Raw genomic sequence first — 19,609 nt, forward strand, 5'->3', positions numbered from 1 at the left:
TAAACAAGAAAAATAATAATAAAAGTATTTAGTGATCATGCCTTGATCAAAGATTTAATGTGTGATTTTTGCTGACTGATTTGGTTAGAAATAAAGTCTCCAACAGGAGATTTGTTGTTCACAAAAGGATTTCTTGTCGTGGTTCGATCTCAGTGTATGTCTGTATAATGCAGTTCTCCGACTTAAATACTTTGTGTCCACTTCCTTCATTAAACAACTTGACTGGGTTCATCGCAAACTTCGAATCAAAAAATACATTTTATGATAAACTTTGTCATAAAAAAATGTTTTAAAATCGTTGTGTCTTTTTAATTAAAAGTATTTTTTAAATCCTTAACTAATGAAGACTTTTCTTTCCCTGATATTAAATATAATAATATATTCATAAATTAATATTTAATTTTATTTCATCCATTAAATTATTTAAGGCAGATATATTTTGATTACCAAATAAATATTTTTTCATTATTTAAGTCAATTTTTTAATATATATGATTTTTAAATTTTGTATGTTTATTTATATTTACGAATATCCGTGCAGTATTCGAATATTTGTTAGCTATTGATTAATTTTTCATATTCAACTTGTATAAATTTGCTAGCTATTTAAATCAATTAATTCTGCCAAAAATTTTAAATAATAATGTAAAGTTTCATCTCAAGAAAAAATAAAAATGAATATTATTATAAAAATAGTTTAAAAAGGTTTAAGTAAACGACAAAAGAAAGAAGTGCATTGTGCAGTGGCTCGTAACGCCGCTGCGAAGTGCGAACCGCTGCGGAGAGTGGAAATTTGGACGTTGGCATTTAACGTATGGACCGCATTTCACGAATCAGACCGCTTCTGATATTTGTCCCCTCACTCTTAAAAAATATTAAAACTGCAATAACATGATAATTGATCCAAAATATAAATACATGCTAATTTTAAATGGTATAATATTTTTATTTTTACCTAAAATATCATAAAAAAAGAAAGATGCATAGTAAAGACAGGCAAAGATATTTACCAATACTAAACAAGTAAACAAAAATGATTGGGTTATAAAGTTTATTCAGGTTTGTTAAAAGGACAATTCTGAAAACCATTCTAATTGCATTTAATTTAGTTTGACTTTAAAATGAAACAAATCAATTAACGAAACAAATCTGAATTTAGTTTAAACTAGTTAAGTTTAAATGAATAGGTTCATAAAGTCAATGAGATTTGATGAATATCTTATTTCCGATGAAAAGAGCGACGCACGAGTCTTTATGAAGAAACACGAAAAAATGTGTGGCACATGCTGTTTATCAATAGCTGGTAACTTGAACTATTTCTCTATTCCTATGCAATGGGATAATCTTTGTTTTTTACTTTTTTTCAATAAAGTTAAACACACTTTTAGCATTTTGGTAGCTGTTACTTACGGTAGGGGTGAAGAAACGTGGAAGAAGGTGACATGTGATAGACATTATTCTTTATTTCTACTAATTTCTGGTCAAATTCAACTCTATACAATATAATATAGTTGGACTCCGAATGGTACGAAAGATGCGTATGAAACAGTGGTATTATAATATTGACATAGGTCCCTCGCAGAGCAGACATGAAAATCTTTTCCACTTTTTAAAAATCTTTTACGGAGACTGAAGACGCGCGTAAAACCGTCTTCGTAGCCTTTAATTTGGGAAAACGACGCCCAACAACATCAATATCTCCTCTCACTCAAATTTGAGGTTCATGTATCAAATATAAGATACGCAAATTAATGGCTATATGGTTTTCTTTATTTATTTACCTACATATTTGATAAGTGATTTAGGTTAGAATGTATGTATTTGGTCCTATTTGCTAGCTAGAGTGAGTAATGGATGGGATTGAAACCAATAATGAAGCATGTCGCTTAGGATTTAGGAATGTTCCTCCATACTGCAATTGGATGCATTACTGTGACTATATACGGCAACACCGTCGTCTGCTTCGTTCTTGCGGAGGATAAAAAATAAAACCTTCTTTGGCTTCATCTGCTCATTTTTTAATTTTCTGTACATTATGATTATAAAATTTGTTGTATTTGTATATGGTCGAATCCTATGTTAGTATTTGTGTTACGAATCTTTGTAGAATGGTAGTAAAGTCGTGGAGACTTCTTCCTGCATATTGCGAGGTCCTCCCAACAATGATCATCAATGCTGTTGTATTATTATTTTCGATTTGTCTTTCTCATTCTTTATAATTCTCTGTGGTTCGATGAATCGGTATATACTTTTATAGTTTATTGTTAAGTCCCACACTTGCACCACAGTTTCAATTACAACTGTCGTGATATCCTTTCCAGAAAGAGTTATGTTATTCTTATCCTATTCTTTTTTATAATTATTTTTATGACATAGAAATTAAAATAGCAAAAGAATAAAAAAGTATAATATAAAACATATGATGTAATAAAAAAATATTAAAAAATTACTGTTAGAATATAAAATTAAAATAAAATATTACTCTTTTGAAAATGGCTGAGCGGTGGGTCACATTCCATCGTCACTCATTTCCTCTTTTCTGTAACTGGTAACCGGTGGCGGTGGGTCTGATTGTTGTATTTAAAAGGAAGAATCATTTATTTGTTTTTCTTTAATTATAGACTTTCTTTTTATTTTGAGTAATGTCAATCTTCGGATATCATCAAATTGATAAAATCATGGCCCATAATTTATTAATTTCATAAGTAATTATAATAAATCGTACACTTTAATATTATATAATATTATAAGTGACGCATTTTCTCAAAATTATATTTAAAAAATCAAATTCATTCAGTTTAAAATTAAAATAAAATATTATACTAAGCACCTGAATTAATTAATAAGAATTGTTTTAATTTAATCAATAGTTTTAAGTTTTGAATCTTAAATATCGATTCGAAACACAATTTCGTATTTTCATAATTTAAAATTGAACCTTGATTTGATTTTTTTTAATTCTTATATGATTAAAAATTATTTATAGTCAAAAAATGAAAAGATTCAACACCAATAATTTTAGTTTTTTTACCAAATTTGAGCCGAATTTCACCAGTTTTTATATCAGTTCTTTCGTTGTATGCATTGAAGATGGAGAAAAATTTTCACAATCTAATATGATATGACTTGACTTTCCATCGTGTAGATTCCCTTCTTATCGAGTGGCTCATTTATTTTGTGACGTTTTGCTCTAATAGAATTATGACAAATAGCATGCTAATAATCTATGTGTGCTGCTTTATTATTTAATAAATAAAATATAAATTAATTTAATATTTACGAAAAAAAACAAAACTTACTGTCATAAAATTGCATATGTACAAGAAAATATCATCAAATTTTATTATCATAAAGTTTAAAATATACTGTCTTAATTAATTATGTCATTATCATTGGAATATAATAAAGGGTTCGTTGTTTATTTCAGTTAAGGGGGGAATTTTACATTGAAAAGTTATACCTAATTTTTTTACAATTGATCACTTTGATGTTGAGGTTTTTTTTCTGGCACATCAGAAAAGAAAAGTAAAGAAATGAATAAAATTGATCACTTTCTAGCAAAACCGTAAGCATCTGCCATCTGCCATTCTTTGAACTTTCTCTCATAAAATAATTAAGGGTACATCTGAAGATGTGATTTTGGAGAAAAGAGAAAGGGAAGACTGTAAATACAAATTTAATAGTATCTAATTACATGAATTTAGAATATCAATTGAAAAATAATTTGAAGAGTTACTTATTTGTTGTAAATATCGTTGATTGTATGTGGACTTACGTGGAATGTGATCTCTTTATAACGAGAAGTTAAGAACTTTCTTTACCTAATCACGCTCTCCTAATCCTAGATTCTCAATGGGGCAAACCTAGAGAGTAATAGAATGTGTTACCATGACGGCAAAGAGGACTTAGTCACTATATTTATTAATTCTAGGCACTTTCTATCATGAGCCTAGAGATTAAGCCCACACTGAATTTCACTCTAGATCAACATTAAGTGTCTAAGGTCCAACTAATTGATCACATTATTAGCGGGCTTAAATATCATCAAATGGATCACAATATTAGCCTGTTTTTGACAAAATAAAAATCACAATTGATTATAGCCCATAATAAATCTTATAAGAAATTCTAACATTCTCTTACTTAGACAAAATCAATTGTGCAGTTCAAAAAAAATAAAAATAAAAAAATATGACTATCTAGCCAATAACATGTTGTGACCACAAACATATGATCTCAAGATATAACACTTAATTGAGACTCCATCCAACAAAATCATGCAATATCGAATCATGACGACAATTGCATCCTTTATTGATGTAATTTCTTCCATAGTTACAAATACTACTGACTTCATCGACTAGTCATCTGTGTGGAGTGTGGTGCGAAAATGATATGCGAATGCAATCTAACAGTCGTACTATCATTTTCTACATCAGTCCCTAATTTCTCTCAAATGCTTAAAAGCCAAAAAAATTATATATTTCATTACGAACTATTATGCCTCAACTCCAACTAGCATCAACCACCGGTATAGTGGTCCCAACGACGCCGAGCTTAATAATTCACATTTTATATATATATATATAAAATCTCATTACTCATTCATCAAATCAAATGTGAAATGTCATCAACACAACGTTTACGAAAGTCTAAAACAAGAATTCAATAAACGTAAAATGACATAAAACTAAAAAAAAAACTCCCACTTAACCAAACACATCAAAAGAACTCACAATGTCCATTTTTTCAACATGTCTTTTGAAAATAATAGGCCTAAGTCCCTTGGTCAAGGGGTCAGTTAACATGGAATATGTGTCAATGTGCTCTATTACAATGGAACCATCCTTCACAAGATCTCTGATAGTCAAGTACTTCAACTCCAAATGCTTAGATCCACTAGAAATCTTGTTATTCTTTGTATAAAATACTGCAGCTCTGTTGTCACAAAAAATCTTTACTAGTGCAACAATGGTATCCACAATACGAAGTCCTGTTACTAGATTTCTCAACCAAATAGCATGAGTAGCAGCTTCATAGCAAGCAATGAATGCTACCTGCATGGTAGAAGAGGCAACGAGAGTTTGTTTCTTACTCCTCCAAGATATTGCACCTCTAGCCATCATAAAAGATATCCTGAAGTCGATTTTCTGTCATGAGGGCACCCGTCAAGATCTGAATTTGTGTATCCCACAATCTCAAGGTTGTCTACTCTGTTATATACAAGCATATACTTTTTTATCTTCTTCAAGTATCTCATTACTTTCTTAGCAGCTATCCAGTGATCACTTCCAGGATTTGACTGATATCTTTCTATCTCCAAAAATAAAATTAAAACTAAGTTCATCCAAACGAGAAACAGAAATCAAATTTCTCCTAAAAGAGAGTACATAAAATGTATTATTCAAAATCAACTCAAATCCACAACTTAAAATAAACTGACATCTCCCACTTTCTCCACTAAGACTTCAAGATCATTTCCTACCCTGAGCTTGTTTTCCCTCAAATTGGGCTTCCTCAGATTTTTAAACCCCTCTAAAGACACAGCAATATGAGTTGTGGAACCACTATCAATCCACCAAGAGTCTGGAACATCAACTAGATTAGATTCATAACAGACAAGAGCTAGACAATTACCATCAGATATGTTATTATTCTTTAGTCAAGTCTTGAACTTTTCACAATCAAATTTCTTATGTTCTTTCTTTTTACACCAAAAACACCAAATATTCTTCTTAAAGACTGTTGGTTTAGGTCCTCCTACATTGTGGCATTGACTCTTACTTAGTTTTCCTGAACCTCAATATTGATGAGAAGTATTAGAAAACTTATTTACATTTTTCCAATTTCCCTTGCCAGAAGTGGGTTTACTATGGACAGATAAAAGGGCTATGTCACTCTTTTCTTTCTTAAGTTTCTCTTTCTTAACAACACACTTGGTAATGAGGTTGTTCACACTCTAATTTACAGCAATGGTATTATGGGCAGTTTTGATTTGAGTAAAATCAGCAGGTAGGCAATTTAAGGCATGTTCAACAATAAATTTTTCATTAAGGTCAATTTGGTGAGATTTCAGCTTGGTTTGAATGTGAACCATCTTCATAATGAACTCCCTTACTCCCCCAACATTGTCATATCTAAATTCCAAATCATGTAATTCAGGCTTTGATACCAAATATAAGCACAAATTTAATGGGATCTAATTACATAAATTTAGAATATCAATTTTGGGGGAGTAAGGGAGTTAATTATGAAGATGGTTCACATTCAAACCAAGCTGAAATCTCACCAAATTGACCTTAATAAAAAATTTATTGTTGAACATGCCTTAAATTGTCTACCTGCTGATTTTACCCAAATCAAAACTGCCCATAGTACTATTGGTGCAAATTGGAGTGTGAACAACCTCATTACCAAGTGTGTTGCTAAGAAAGAGAAACTTAAGAAAGAAAAGAATGACATAGCCATTTTATCTGTCCATAGTAAATCCACTTTTGGCAAGGGAAATTGGAAAAATGCAAATAAGTCTTCTAATACTTCTCATCAATATCGAGGTTCAGGAAAACCAAGTAAGAGTCAATGCCACAATGTAGGAGGACCTAAACCAACAGTCTTTAAGAAAAATATTTGGTGTTTTTGGTGTAAAAAAAAGGACATAAGAAATTTGATTGTAAAAAGTTCAAGGCTTGGCTAAAGAATAATAACAAATCTGAAGGTAATTGTCTAGCTCTTATCTGTTATGAATCTAATCTAGTTGATGTTCCTATAGACTCTTGGTGGATTGATAGTGGTTCCACAACTCATATTGTTGTGTCTTTACATGGGTTCAAAAATCTGAGGGAGCCCAATTTGAGGGAAAACAAGTTCAGGGTAGGAAATGATCTTAAAGTCTTAATGGAGAAAGTGAGAGATGTCAGTTTAGTTTTAAGTTGTGGATTTGAGTTGATTTTGAATAATACATTTTATGTACCCTCTTTTAGGAGAAATTTGATTTCTGTTTCTCGTTTGGATGAACTTGATTTTAATTTTATTTTTGGAGATAGAAAGATAAATTTGACATTAAACTCCCAAATTGTTGGTTATGGACTTTTAGTTGATGGTTTATATAAATTGTCTTTAGCTTCTGATGATACTTCTTTATCTTTAGTTGTTGAAAATTGTGTTGCTAAAAGATCTAAGGTTGAGAAAAAATCCTTAATGTTGTGGCACAAACGTCTAGGTCATATTTCTAAGGAAAGAGTTGAAAGGTTGACAAAGACAAATATACTACCCTCATTGAATTTTGATGATTTAAGAACTTGTGTAAGTTGCATTAGGAGAAAAACTAAGACGAAAAAGAAAGGTGCAATTAGGAGTACAAACCTCTTAGAGATCATTCACACTGACATAAGTGAGCCTCTAATTCTTACAATTTGTGGTAAAACTTGTTTCATTACATTTATTGATGATTTTTCCCGATATGGATATCTTTATTTTATTAAAGAAAAGTCTGAAGCACTTGAAAATTTTAAAATATTTAAGACTGAAGTAGAAAAACAATTAGGAAAAATGATTAAAATTGTAAGATCTGATCGTGGTGGAGAGTATTTTGGTAAGTATGGTATTACAGGACAACATATGGGACCGTTTGCCTTATACCTGCAAGAATGTGGAATAGTTCCACAATACACCATGCTTGGGAGTCCTGAACAAAATGGTGTAGTTGAAAGACGTAATAGAACACTTAAAGATATGATGAGAAGTATGATGAATGAATGTAACTTGCTAGAATTTTTGTGGGGTGAAGCCTTAAAAACAGCCCTTTATATCCTTAATAAAGTTCCTATTAAATCTGTTCCCAAACCACCCTTTGAACTGTGGACAGGAAGAAAGCCATGTTTGAATCATCTTCGAGTATGGGGGTGTCTAGCTGAAGTAAAAATTTATAATCCCTTGCAGAGAAAAACAGACCCCAAGACAAGTCGTTGCTTTTTCATTGGATATCCGGATTGCGATAAATGATACAAGTTCTTCTGTTCTGGTAAAGAGAGAAAAATAATAGAGTCTCCAAATGTCAAGTTCTTGGAGCTTGATGTAACTGATCATGTTGAAATATTCAAAGAGACTAATGTTTTGTTACCTAAGACTATTGCCTTGTCACTGCCTGTTTCTACAATTGGCATCTCAACAATTGTTCCAAATGAGGCTGAGATTCAAAATGTTCTAATTGAAAATGAAAATTTGATTCAAGATGTAGTTGCTCCTCATATTAATAATATGTGTGATCCTCTGTAGTAATGACAAAATTTGAGTTGAGGTGGAAGTGCGTGTGAAAAGTAAAAAGCCATGGAATTGTCAAATCGAGGTCCATTATAGAATGGTATGCCACATCATATCCAAAGCCCATGTCCTCAAATAATGGGCCGAAAATTATACAGGTTAGGGAGAGGACAGTTAAAATTTAAGAACTTGCTGTTTTCGGTTTCTTTCACGCTTTCGAATTGAGTAGAACATGACAAAGAAAACTAAAAAATATTTAGAAAAAGGTCAAACGTGCATTTATTTAGTTCTTAAAATAGAGAACAAATGTACTTTATGGTTGAATTTATTGGAAATGTGAAATAAGTGGGATAGAAAGAAAGGACACAAGGTTTCTTTGTTTAATTTTTTTGAAATAGAATGAAGTCTATTCTCTGATTCATAGATTGATTGTTTAGGATTTTTTTTTTTTTTTTTAAGTAGTATATAAATTTTTTTTATTTATTCAGAGAATTTATGTAAAGAAGAAATTGTTTTTTGTTTAGTTATATCATATATCAAATACTTTTTTTAAACTGTAGTTGCAATTTTAGTTTTTTACGAAGTTACTGAAATTATCTTATCAAAATAATTAGAAATATTAATTTTTTATATTCAAATTTTTAGTAAAATAAACAAACTAACGATTGACGAATAGAATTTTAAAAGTGTTTCTTTGTAGGTTCGAGGAAACTTTTAGGATCAGGACCCACTCTAAAAATTTACGTACAATTCTTTTACTCCTGTGTTTCAAACGATATAAAAAAATGTTTTTATTTCATTTCATAATTTTCTATATAGTTTTAACTTTAAGAAGAAAAAAATTGTTTCACCTCTTATTTACTTTACGACTCATTTTATTTTTCCCTTCTTATTCTTTTTACAGAACCAAATGGAGGGTGGTTATCTAAACAGAGTATTTGTGAGGTTGTTTGCCATAAATGGTTATGACGTAGTTAAATTATTTGCAAATAGTGTTTTCACTGTATAAAACCTTCCACGATTCAAATTTGTTCAAACATTGTGTTTAATTGGGACAAAGTTTTAATCACTAGCAAACAAAAAAGTGCAATCCCTATCTTCCACCTTGATGCTTCACGCTTCGTACTAAACGGATTGTAAATTGTTGTGTTAAGGTTTCAAAATCGGTTCGGTAGACTTTCTATTCTACCTTTGAGGAAATGACCAGATTGACGCCTTAACAGATGTAACGGGACGCTAGCGATACAATCATTTCAAAATCAATCATTTCAAATTTAATTACATCATTAATCACAATACAATGTCCAATCCTTATCTCTTGCTGGTGCAGTGAATTGGGAGAAAAATAAGTGCCATTAATAACTCGTTCTTTCCATTTTTTGGAATCCTCAAGATTTAATTTTGATTACAAATTACAAGTCATAATAAAGCAACTTCCATACTTTCTTTTGGGTTCGTTGGACCATTATTATTCCTCCTGGTTTGTCGATTTCTTCAAGTGGCTAAGGCGTTGATTTGTCACATGCTACTTATAACCTCTGCCTCAAGTTTTGGGCCCTTTAGAACGTTATTTGCTTATCATGGTTAATATAATTTTACCGTAACCAAAGACACTGTGCGAGTGTGAGGCTCAGCTGCCACCATAGCCAAGGATTACGGATAGGAAGATAATTTGTACGAATTCCCATACCCACAAAGCACGTCTTCAGTTACTTAGGATGCTCTTAACAAGACAAAAAAGCAAGCAAGGTACATGACAAGTGCGCCAGTGCGCGTGGTCTTTTCATTTGTGGTAAAACACAATTATTTGGGCATGCTTTAACAGTTATACTATGACTGTACCCAATCCTCATGAAACCTCCATGAATATCAAAATCATAAGCTGCCAAAAACACTATACAGTGCCCAGAATTGATGATGAATGTACCCCATTGCCAAATCACATTTTACAATAAAAAAAATTATAATTTTGTTTTTTGTATGTTAATAATTGTTCAACCACCCCCAACATCCCAAAAAGAATGTATAATAATTATCCACTTCATTACGCATGCTCGGCCCTTTATATTATCATAGCTACGCACGAAAATAAGGACTTGCATGAAATGCAAAATTGGAGATTAGGAATTGATGTTCCAAATCAGAAAATGTTCGGCCCATATTTTGAAGACAATGGATCATGGAAAAGAAAAAAACCTTCATAAAGTGTAAATGACTAATGAGAACCTCTGAATCATCATAAATCGCAAGTGTTTCCCATGATAAATCACACGGATAATTGGGTCGTAATTCGTAAAGCAATAAATAATGTCGTCTGCAATTCCATTATCATACTGGTTCGAGAGCTACCTACGCAACTTCACCATGGGAAGTGTATAATGTCATATAACTACTAACAAAACACACCTTGGAACAACTATCTTTTGTGGCAACAAAATTCAAATTACATCAATAAATTAAATAAGGAGAACAAAGCAAAGAAAAGTGAGTTGAAGGGGAAAAAAATGACAACAAAATGCAAGTATTTAGTTACAAGCCTGTTTGTAGGGTATATCCCTCCTAAATTAGCTAATGTCCCATCAAATGCTAGTTAAACAAACATAAACACCACAAAATTACACACGCACCAGACACCCATACATATGAAAATATACTATGTCATCTTTAATATACCACACAAGCCTAATCAGAGTCATTAGCAGTTGGCTAAATCATTGCAGGGAGTCTATATTCTTACTCAGCTCCTCCAGCTTCTTCATCCTCAATCTTTCACTTTCACTAACAAGCTGATCATATTATGCATAACAATATTAGAATAAGGAAAGTTAAGTATTCAAAGCATTCACAACAAGAATGTTTAGAGTGAGACTGACCTCCATTAACCTGGTGATTAACTGTACTTTTTCCTTGTTCTTTTCATTAAAAGCTTCAAGAGCTTCTTTGTATTCTTTCTCCTGTAAGGCATCAAAAATCCAATTTCAATGATGTCCCCAATAACATGTCAAAGTCCCAATAATACGGCAGGCATGACTTGTATTAATAGTTTTTATGAACTTCAATTAACTTCACCTTCTTCTGGCAGGTATGACCCAGTGGCTTTAATTCTTTGTTTACAGAATCAATCCTTTTTCTAACAAGTGCAACTTCCTTCCTCATTGGATCTGCCAGGGCTTCTAGCTCCTGATATTCCTCAAATACAAGAAAGTTTGGGAGTATTCAATTACATATCAATATCCCGTATAAGTAACAACATTTAAGACAAACACACCGTATCCTTTCAGCCTTATGGTCAGTTGTTTATAGAAAACATATATATTAAAAAATTACAAACGCAGTTGAAATTTGGTACACTGTTTTCAAACAACAGAAATTCAAAAATTTAGGGGATAAAGAAATTCTAGAAAGGAAAAATATGAATTATTTGGTTCATAGCCACACACTGTCTTCTGACAAAAACATGTCCAGAGGAATAAGAAAGTTCAAATTTTGAATTATTTTCCTCATAAAACACAACGGAAAGAGAAGGATAACGTTTTGGGGCTGAAAATTCACTTTGTCTGGAGAACAAAACCACAGATCGGACATATCCAAGTGGTCTAGATGTTCTGCAGACCTCAGGTATTCTCCCTAGTAACAAGAAAAGCCGATTTATATAGAAAATGGTACAATAACAACTGAAAAAGCCCTTCTTGCCATGAAAAAACCAACACAGCTTTGGTAAAAATCCTAAAAAATAACACTTCGGCATTAAAACAGATCATAATTTCCTTAAGCCAAAAAAAAAAAAAGAACTTTGTTTTTTCATGCAAGGCCTTAACAAATTCTAGTTCACCCCATTAAAAGACCACATATACGTTTTTTATTTCAAGCCCTTGATTAATTTATTGTACTTTTCCTCGGTGAATTCAGTTTTTCAAAACAGGGAATTTAAAAACAAAAATGAAAACAGAGAAAGGAAAATAGAGATGGAGACGAGTGAAATAGAGTTAATATTTTTTAAACTTTTTCCAGTTAAGTGAAACTGAAATTACCTCACGAATGGTAGCAAGACGCTTGGTTTCTTCTTCAACGCGACCCAACTGAAGCTGAACCTTCTCTCTTACCTCCATCTTCTTCCTCTCAATCTCTTCTTCCTTGGCTCTGAAGGTTGAAAGAGCAGACCTTGACATCTCCTCATCTTCCTTGGACAAATGGCTGCTGAAGCTGAGGCTTCCCGAATTCTGAACTACCAACTGGTTGTTCTGTTGTTGCTCCGTCTGCATCATTTCCAACCCCTTTCTCTCACACAACCTCTTTCTTCTTCCTTCAATTTCTCTCTTTATTTTCCTCTCTCTCACTTTCTTTGCCTCCTCTTTTTCTTTTCTGCTTTCTCTTTTTTGATTTTTCTGCTTTGTTTAGGCTTGAAATGATGAGGCTGCAGTGCTCTGCTTCCCCTGTTGCAAGTGCGCTTCTTATGTTATCTGTGTTCCCCTTTGTTTAAGCCCTTTCTACCGTCAAGAGCCGGCTTACCTTACCCCTTTGCCTTTATGGACCAAACAAAAACTACCACTTATATATTATTCAATTATTTTTTAAGTCACTTTTTTTTTTTACTTCAATATATTTCTTATCATTTTAATGTTTATATCTGTATAACTTAAGTATTTTGATTTTATAATCTAAATACTTTAATGACTAGATAAAAATTGAGGACTAAAATCAGAAAGATTAAAATAAAATAAATTTATTTAATAGAAAATGTGGCATGTTAAAAGAAAAGGGATAAAAATCCCAGGGTGTAGGTAGGAGGGGGCAAGGGTTAAGAAATTAGGAATAGCTGTCAAATTGCTTCCAAAACAAAGAGAGATAATAAATTATTGTGGAACGATGTGTGGGTGACCTGTTCCAACTTACCCCCTTTTCTTCCCAGCTTGGCTTATACCCTTTTAAGCCCCAAATAAAAATGATAAAGAAAATATAAAAATAAAAAAAGACAAAGATTACAAAAGCACAAGCTGATCCGGCCCAACTGCCAGACAATCACACTGATGATAAAGAGGAAGTGGAATTCAACTTTACTGAAACAAAGATTGTTGCCTTTGGTTTATATGAATCCCTGTAGCCTCCAGCTCCATAGAAATACAACCCAACAACAACTTTGGAATTTGACCACCCACCAATTCATTCTAAAACCATTCAAATTTCTACCTCAACATTGCTACCCAAGTTCTTGTCCTCAAAACATAGCTACACTTGTCTTTCTTGCCGCTGCAGTCACTTCCTATTAATAATTTGCTGCACATTCATTTTTCATCAATTCATTTGTAGTAAACAAACATAAAACAACTCTAAAAATTTCATACAGCATTAGTATGCATGATTATTAGGGACAAATAGTTTGATAAAGAAAAATTATCAGTTATATTATATAATACACAGTTTAAATTCTATTAATCAAGTATCATGCAGCGTAGGCAATTTATTTTTCAAGAAATAGAATACTAAAACAGTGTTTGTTTCATATTCTACTTTCTCTCTCTCTCAAAGTCATCCCTTGAATTTAAACCCTTTCAATAATTATTTTATGTATTAAACTGTAGGTTCTGTTTGATCGAAAATAGACATATCAGCTAAAATAATAATTATCTATTAACCGTTAAATTATTAATATGTTAATCAGAATATGTATTGGAATTGAAAAGTTTCTCCTTTAAATATTCACAAACGGTTGTGTAATCTCGTTTAATAAACACAATTTTATATCAATAAAAATATTTATAATAATTATTATAATTATAGTAATAATAATAATGCATATATATAATGTTTGTTAAATCATCTTTAGCATACTCAATATCTTTGTCAAAGAGGGAACATTTTTTTATATATGATTTTCTTTTTCAAATTTCAAAATATGAGATTTTTTGTAAAATTATAAAAATACATTTTTTTAAAAATCACCAATGGTGACTTTTTGTCAAAAACTGGACTGACAATTTTTTATGTACATTTTTAAATATTTAATTTTTTAAAAAATTATCATTAGTGACTTTTATTTTTTAATATTATTTTTAAAAATCACCCATTGACAATTTTTAAAACTTTATCACTTTTTATTTTTTTATCTCTGAATTTTTGTATTGCATAAAAAATCGTCACTCTATATTCTTATAATTTTGAGCTTCATATTTCTATAATTTTACAAAAAAATTCCATATTTTTTGAATTAAAAAACTATATAAAAAAATAGCCTGTCAAAGAGAGCACTATTATTTTTTAGGTCAGGTCTTAGTCAACTGAGCCCAAATGATAAGCTGCTACATAATGAGTCAATTTAACTCTCTGTCTTTGACCAAAACAAAAATTTCTGTTTCTATTTTTTTTATTTAAAATGAACATTTAGAGTAAAAGGGAATTCAAACTTCAGTTTTTAATTTCCTTCCATGAGAGACGAGAGATGTGATTTTTAATAGTGTATACAAAAAGCAATTTATTCTTTTAACTTTTTTCTTTGTAAAATAAGAGTATTTTTAGTTATATTTATAAAAAAAAAAATTTAAAAGATTGTTACAATTATATTTTTAAATACTACTCAAAATAAAAATTTGATTGCAATTTAAAAAATATTCAGATTTGAAAATAAATAAATACATTTTTTAAAAATAATTTCTTATTTTAAATAAAAATATAAAACAATCGGCTCAATTTATAGACCTTGATTGAAAATAGCAGTTAATTTTCAATTTAAAAATCACATATCTGCCACAAGATTCGAAATGTAAATTATCTTTTAAGAAAGCGTTTGACGAATCATTCTCGTGTTAAATAAGTCGTGTGATTTTTTTTATTGATCATTTAATTTTTTTTTTTGTGGTTTTTGTTAAAGTTTTCATTAAATTGTTATTTATTGATTTAATTTAAATCTATACATTTTGAAAATTAAATTTTAAACAATTATAAACATTTACTAAAATTGAATTTTTAGAATAAAACACAATAAAAAAATAAATTGAAAAAAAAAAAAGTACAATTAGCAAAATCAGACGATAGAAAAGGTAATCCCCTTTGAAAGGATAAGAGTGGGCTTCAGCCACCCCTCAAAATTTGAATAAAAATTATATGCATGTAAAAAATTTATTTTTATTTTAAAGAAAGAAAGGCAAATATTAAATTAAAAAGTAAGTGAAAATCTTTATTAAAAATATAACATTACAATGTTCCCAATATTTCTAATAAAAATGATTTGATTGACAGAATCCTGTAAAGAAATGAATAGCTCATCTTTGTTTTACCCTCTGACATTTTCTTGTATATATCCGTCGATGAACGTAACTAAAACTAAATTATTCAAACAGATTGAGAAAATGCAACTTGTGTTTGTATATAGTATTTTTGTTTTACGATGCAGTAACCACCTTCGTGAATTCTAATACAGCCGGCGAGGTTGCTTTCGAGTCTTATGCTTTGATGTGTGCATATCATAGCATGCATGTGAAAGAGAAGGACCTGCTTTCACAGATAAGATCCTTGAGGCTTATATCGTTATTCGGTTCAAGTTGGTAGACTGAAATTTTCAACTATGTTCTTGTTCTTTCATAACTCATTCGCATGTCATCTTCTCCACAGCAGAATTTTAAAAGGATGTGTTGGATAAGCACGTCTATATCTTAGAAAAATACCAAGCAATCTCGCAGGTACCTTCACCATGCAATTTTCCTCTACGTAACATCCATTTCGTTACCTAACTTTTATGGTTGCAAATTGCATGACCAGGATCTTGTTAATCACTCTACTAAATTAATTAAAATAACGACATTTCATAATATAATAAATGCTCCAAATTCTGGAATACTTGTTAACATCCTCTTATGTTTTAATATCAATGACCATATTTGCATTGGAAGTTTTTTTGTGTTTGCAATTAAAAATACCATTAAATTTTCTGAATACTAAAACGTTACTTGGTATGAAATAATTTCTGCGTAGCTTATTGCCAATAAACCACTCTGTACTACACAACGTTCCAATGTTATTTCCAAGCTATAAATGCGCAGAAAAATGCTTACAAAGTGAATGCTTAATTACGTTTATTTTTAATTTTATTTTATCAGCAATATAAATAATTTTTTTTAAATTAATACTTATTTATTTTATTTTTATAATTAACTATTTTTAACATTATATATTTTGATGTAAAATTTATTACTAAATATAGTTTAAATATATATTTTAATTATTTTCAATGAATTAAAATTAATTTCATTTAACTTTAAATTATTCCATCCCTAATTTATATTAAAAAAATCACAATATTATGCTCATCCAAACACATTTTTATTATACTCGTCATTATTTATTGATTTTATATAAAATCGAAATTTTTACCTTGTATGTTAATAATTTTAAAATTTATTTTAACCTTTTCAAAAATATTTAATAAAAAAAATGCATTATTAACCTAAAATTGTGCAATATCGTCGCCTATATTGACATCCATCATGACTATAATTACTGTCTTCACCATCTAATTAATTTCTTAGTCCTCCCATCATATCGTGCTGATATTGTCATCACAATGTTCTTTTGTCTTTTGGTGGAGCCATGGTAATGTCAGGGAATTATCAAAACCACTGTATATCACTATAACTTTATTTTTGTATTATATTCTTTAAAATGCTACGATAAATGGATTAAAATAAAAGCATTAATTTCTTTCGATGAAACTCAACTATATATCAGATTTTCGCAAAAACGTGATTTAAAACTCAAAGGTCTACCTTATTAATTAAATTTATCAAATCATACAGTGATGTCGAAAGTTAATGCAGTGTGCAGCTGAAAACAAAAAAACTCTATAAAGAGCCAATATGTATTATGTATAGTTTGATAGATTAAAATTGTTGAACTCTGAGCACAAAGGACATCGATTATCTGAAATTAACTTGCACGTTTCTTGCATGTTAGTGAGAAAGATGCATGGTAGTCAAATCAGTATTATAATAATACATCAATTTTTTCTTTCTTTTATTTTGATCCTTGGGTTTAGCCGTTGTTTTCTTTTATATGAAATATATTCTATATTGAACGTATACCTATAAATGGAAGAAAAATTTTAAAATTATATTTGAGATAAATTGTAAAATTGTCAGTGGAATGTGTAGAATTAATTTTCTTTAAATGTAAAATCACATGATATGAATTAAATTTTTTTAAAACTATAAATATATATATATATAATATTTTTTTTAGAAAAAAATTGTTTTTTAATCAAGCATAATAGTAATTCCTTTAAAAAAATAAATTTAGCGACTAAGTTATATTTAAGCAGGACAAAAATATAGTAATGCCGTTAGGCATATCACCTTTAATATAAATTGAGTCTTAAAAAAAAACAACAATAAAACTTCATCTCACTGTCTAAAAGCAGGTACATCAATCATACAATGTTATTAAAGTTAAATTTATAATATTAGTATAATTTTTAAAAATATTTTTTTATCATAAATATTTTGACTTTGTACTCAGAATATGATACATTAACAAATAATTTTAGTAGTATAAAATATTGACACATTAATTCCACAAAGTTTACAAATAAAAAAAAATGATAACGGAGAAGATTTATTAATACGAACAAATGTTTTGACTCGTGACACGCGAAGACAATGGGACAACTTATTATTATTATAAAAAAAATGTTGCACTCAATATCAACATTTTGAAACTTTTTCAAAATCAATTTCTACCGATATCATATATAAACTGATTATCGACATTGATAGCTATTTATCGTGTGATACTTCAAGTAATATTTGTTTTGCGTTTTTTCAGATATTGTGTAAACATAACGTGGAATGGTTAAAATAAATGTTAGGTTTGATAATTGAAGGCAAATTTGTTTTCATTGCAATACTTTAACATTAAGGGAAGAAAGTATACCATCAAAGACAAAATCATATAAAGCCAAAAGCAACATCACAAACGCGTTAGTAACTTTTAACGTTGTGTTTGAAGGGTTAAAACAGAAGGGAACAGAGTGACGGTTCATGGGTAAATGAATAAGCGAGGCCATGCTTGAGGTAAACGCTTTGATGAAGGAGGCTGGAATGGATGCAGAGACAGAACACAGCTTAAGTATTTAGAGTATGTATCAGTGTTTTAGAATATCTGTGAGTATTCCTCAACAAGAATCAAAAGGAAGACGTAAGGTGTAAGGCAAAGTTGGAGTAGTTGTGGCGCCACCTTATCTAACCTTTTGACAAATATTACCTTCTTTCTTCCTTCCAATTCTTGTATCATACACATTGCCTTTAAAGACACAATCGCTACACCTTTTTCTATGTGTTTTAAAACATTTTTTCTTGTTTTATTTCTAGTTTTTGTTTTCTTTAGTTGCTACGATTGAATTCCAGTCTACTTTACAGATTTAAATGATCTTAGTTCTTAATAATTAATAATAGTTTTTTAAAAATTCTATTATACTTTTATAATTTTTAATTTTAATTTAAAAAGAAAAAGTTAATAAAATCTTAAAAATATGTTTTAAAAATTTGGATAGATAGAACTTTACACGCTATTGATCAGAGTCTTAAATTTGTGTCTCTCTCTCACGGTCGTTGTGGGGGACCGTTGTCCAACATGAAATTCTTAAATGGGAAAGAAAAGCAGAGAGGGTTTGAATTGAACGGTGGTGATGATGGGTGAAGACATGGAATCAGTGATGGCCATAGAGCAAGGAATCTTCAAGTGGGGGCCACTTCTCATGGTGGATGCCCAAATAAAGCATCTCTCGCTTGCGGCATGCGAATTTTTCAGCTAAACTAATTTGTAATTAGCTACCAAAGTAGAAAATAAATCAGCACCTACCCACCAAATATCCAAGAAAGCACATTTGGAGGCTCTTAAACATCGATAAAGGAAGTGCTTTACCTAATGCCAACGTAAGCTATTTCGATTTTCATAAAAAATGACCGCGTTAATTTGTCTCCAAATTAATTGGATTTTTATCGTATGCATTTTCTAGTTGAAAAAAAACTCTAGTTTTAGAAAAATTAGCAGTAAAAGGTTATTAAATTAATAATCAAGGTATTCATAATTTCATTATATCTTTTAAAATGCTAAAATTAATAAAATAATATTTAAAATCAGTTTTTAATGGCACAATAGTCGTTAAAAGGATGAAATATCATTAAAAGACACGTTTACATGTATTCATTCGTGTTAAAATATCCGTTTATAATTAAAAGTATTAAAAAATTCAAAAAACTTGTTAACTTAAATCTCTGTGCTAATTATAAATTATTTAAATGTAATAATTATATTTTACATTTTAAATATAATACATATATAAATTTTAATTAAAAAAATTATT

General features: G+C 30.0%; 1 protein-coding gene across 3 annotated transcripts; it reads right to left on the reverse strand.

The window, feature by feature from the left end:
* Nucleotides 1-9,515: 9,515 nt before the first annotated feature.
* Nucleotides 9,516-12,785, reverse strand: LOC113861186 (structural maintenance of chromosomes protein 1A-like). Of its 3 annotated transcripts, none has more exons than XM_027493839.1 (4): nucleotides 12,291-12,785; nucleotides 11,329-11,439; nucleotides 11,133-11,213; nucleotides 9,516-11,045 (listed from the first exon to the last, which is right to left on the reverse strand). In XM_027493839.1, the coding sequence occupies exons 1-4, from the start codon at nucleotides 12,522-12,524 to the stop codon at nucleotides 10,971-10,973; spliced, it is 501 nt and encodes a 166-aa protein (XP_027349640.1). In that variant the 5' UTR covers nucleotides 12,525-12,785; the 3' UTR covers nucleotides 9,516-10,970. The 3 variants fall into 3 exon arrangements, with proteins under 3 accessions (XP_027349640.1, XP_027349642.1, XP_027349641.1); XM_027493841.1 differs by having other exon boundaries at nucleotides 10,553-11,045; nucleotides 11,329-11,448; nucleotides 12,291-12,772; XM_027493840.1 differs by having other exon boundaries at nucleotides 10,555-11,050; nucleotides 11,129-11,213; nucleotides 12,291-12,772.
* Nucleotides 12,786-19,609: the final 6,824 nt, after the last annotated feature.

Source organism: Abrus precatorius, unplaced genomic scaffold, assembly GCF_003935025.1.
Source record: "Abrus precatorius isolate BTA unplaced genomic scaffold, Abrus_2018 Scaffold3, whole genome shotgun sequence".
NCBI lineage: Eukaryota > Viridiplantae > Streptophyta > Magnoliopsida > Fabales > Fabaceae > Abrus > Abrus precatorius.

Bases quoted from the DNA above. Each gene is read 5' to 3' on its own strand.
- LOC113861186 (XM_027493841.1), bottom strand. From the start codon at position 12,524: ATGATGCAGACGGAGCAACAACAGAACAACCAGTTGGTAGTTCAGAAT. The intron at 11,214-11,328 runs GTGAAGTTAATT...GATGCCTTACAG, and splicing joins GTCATACCTGCCAGAAGAAG to GAGAAAGAATACAAAGAAGC. The intron at 11,046-11,132 runs GTCAGTCTCACT...TAATATGATCAG, and splicing joins TAATCACCAGGTTAATGGAG to CTTGTTAGTGAAAGTGAAAG.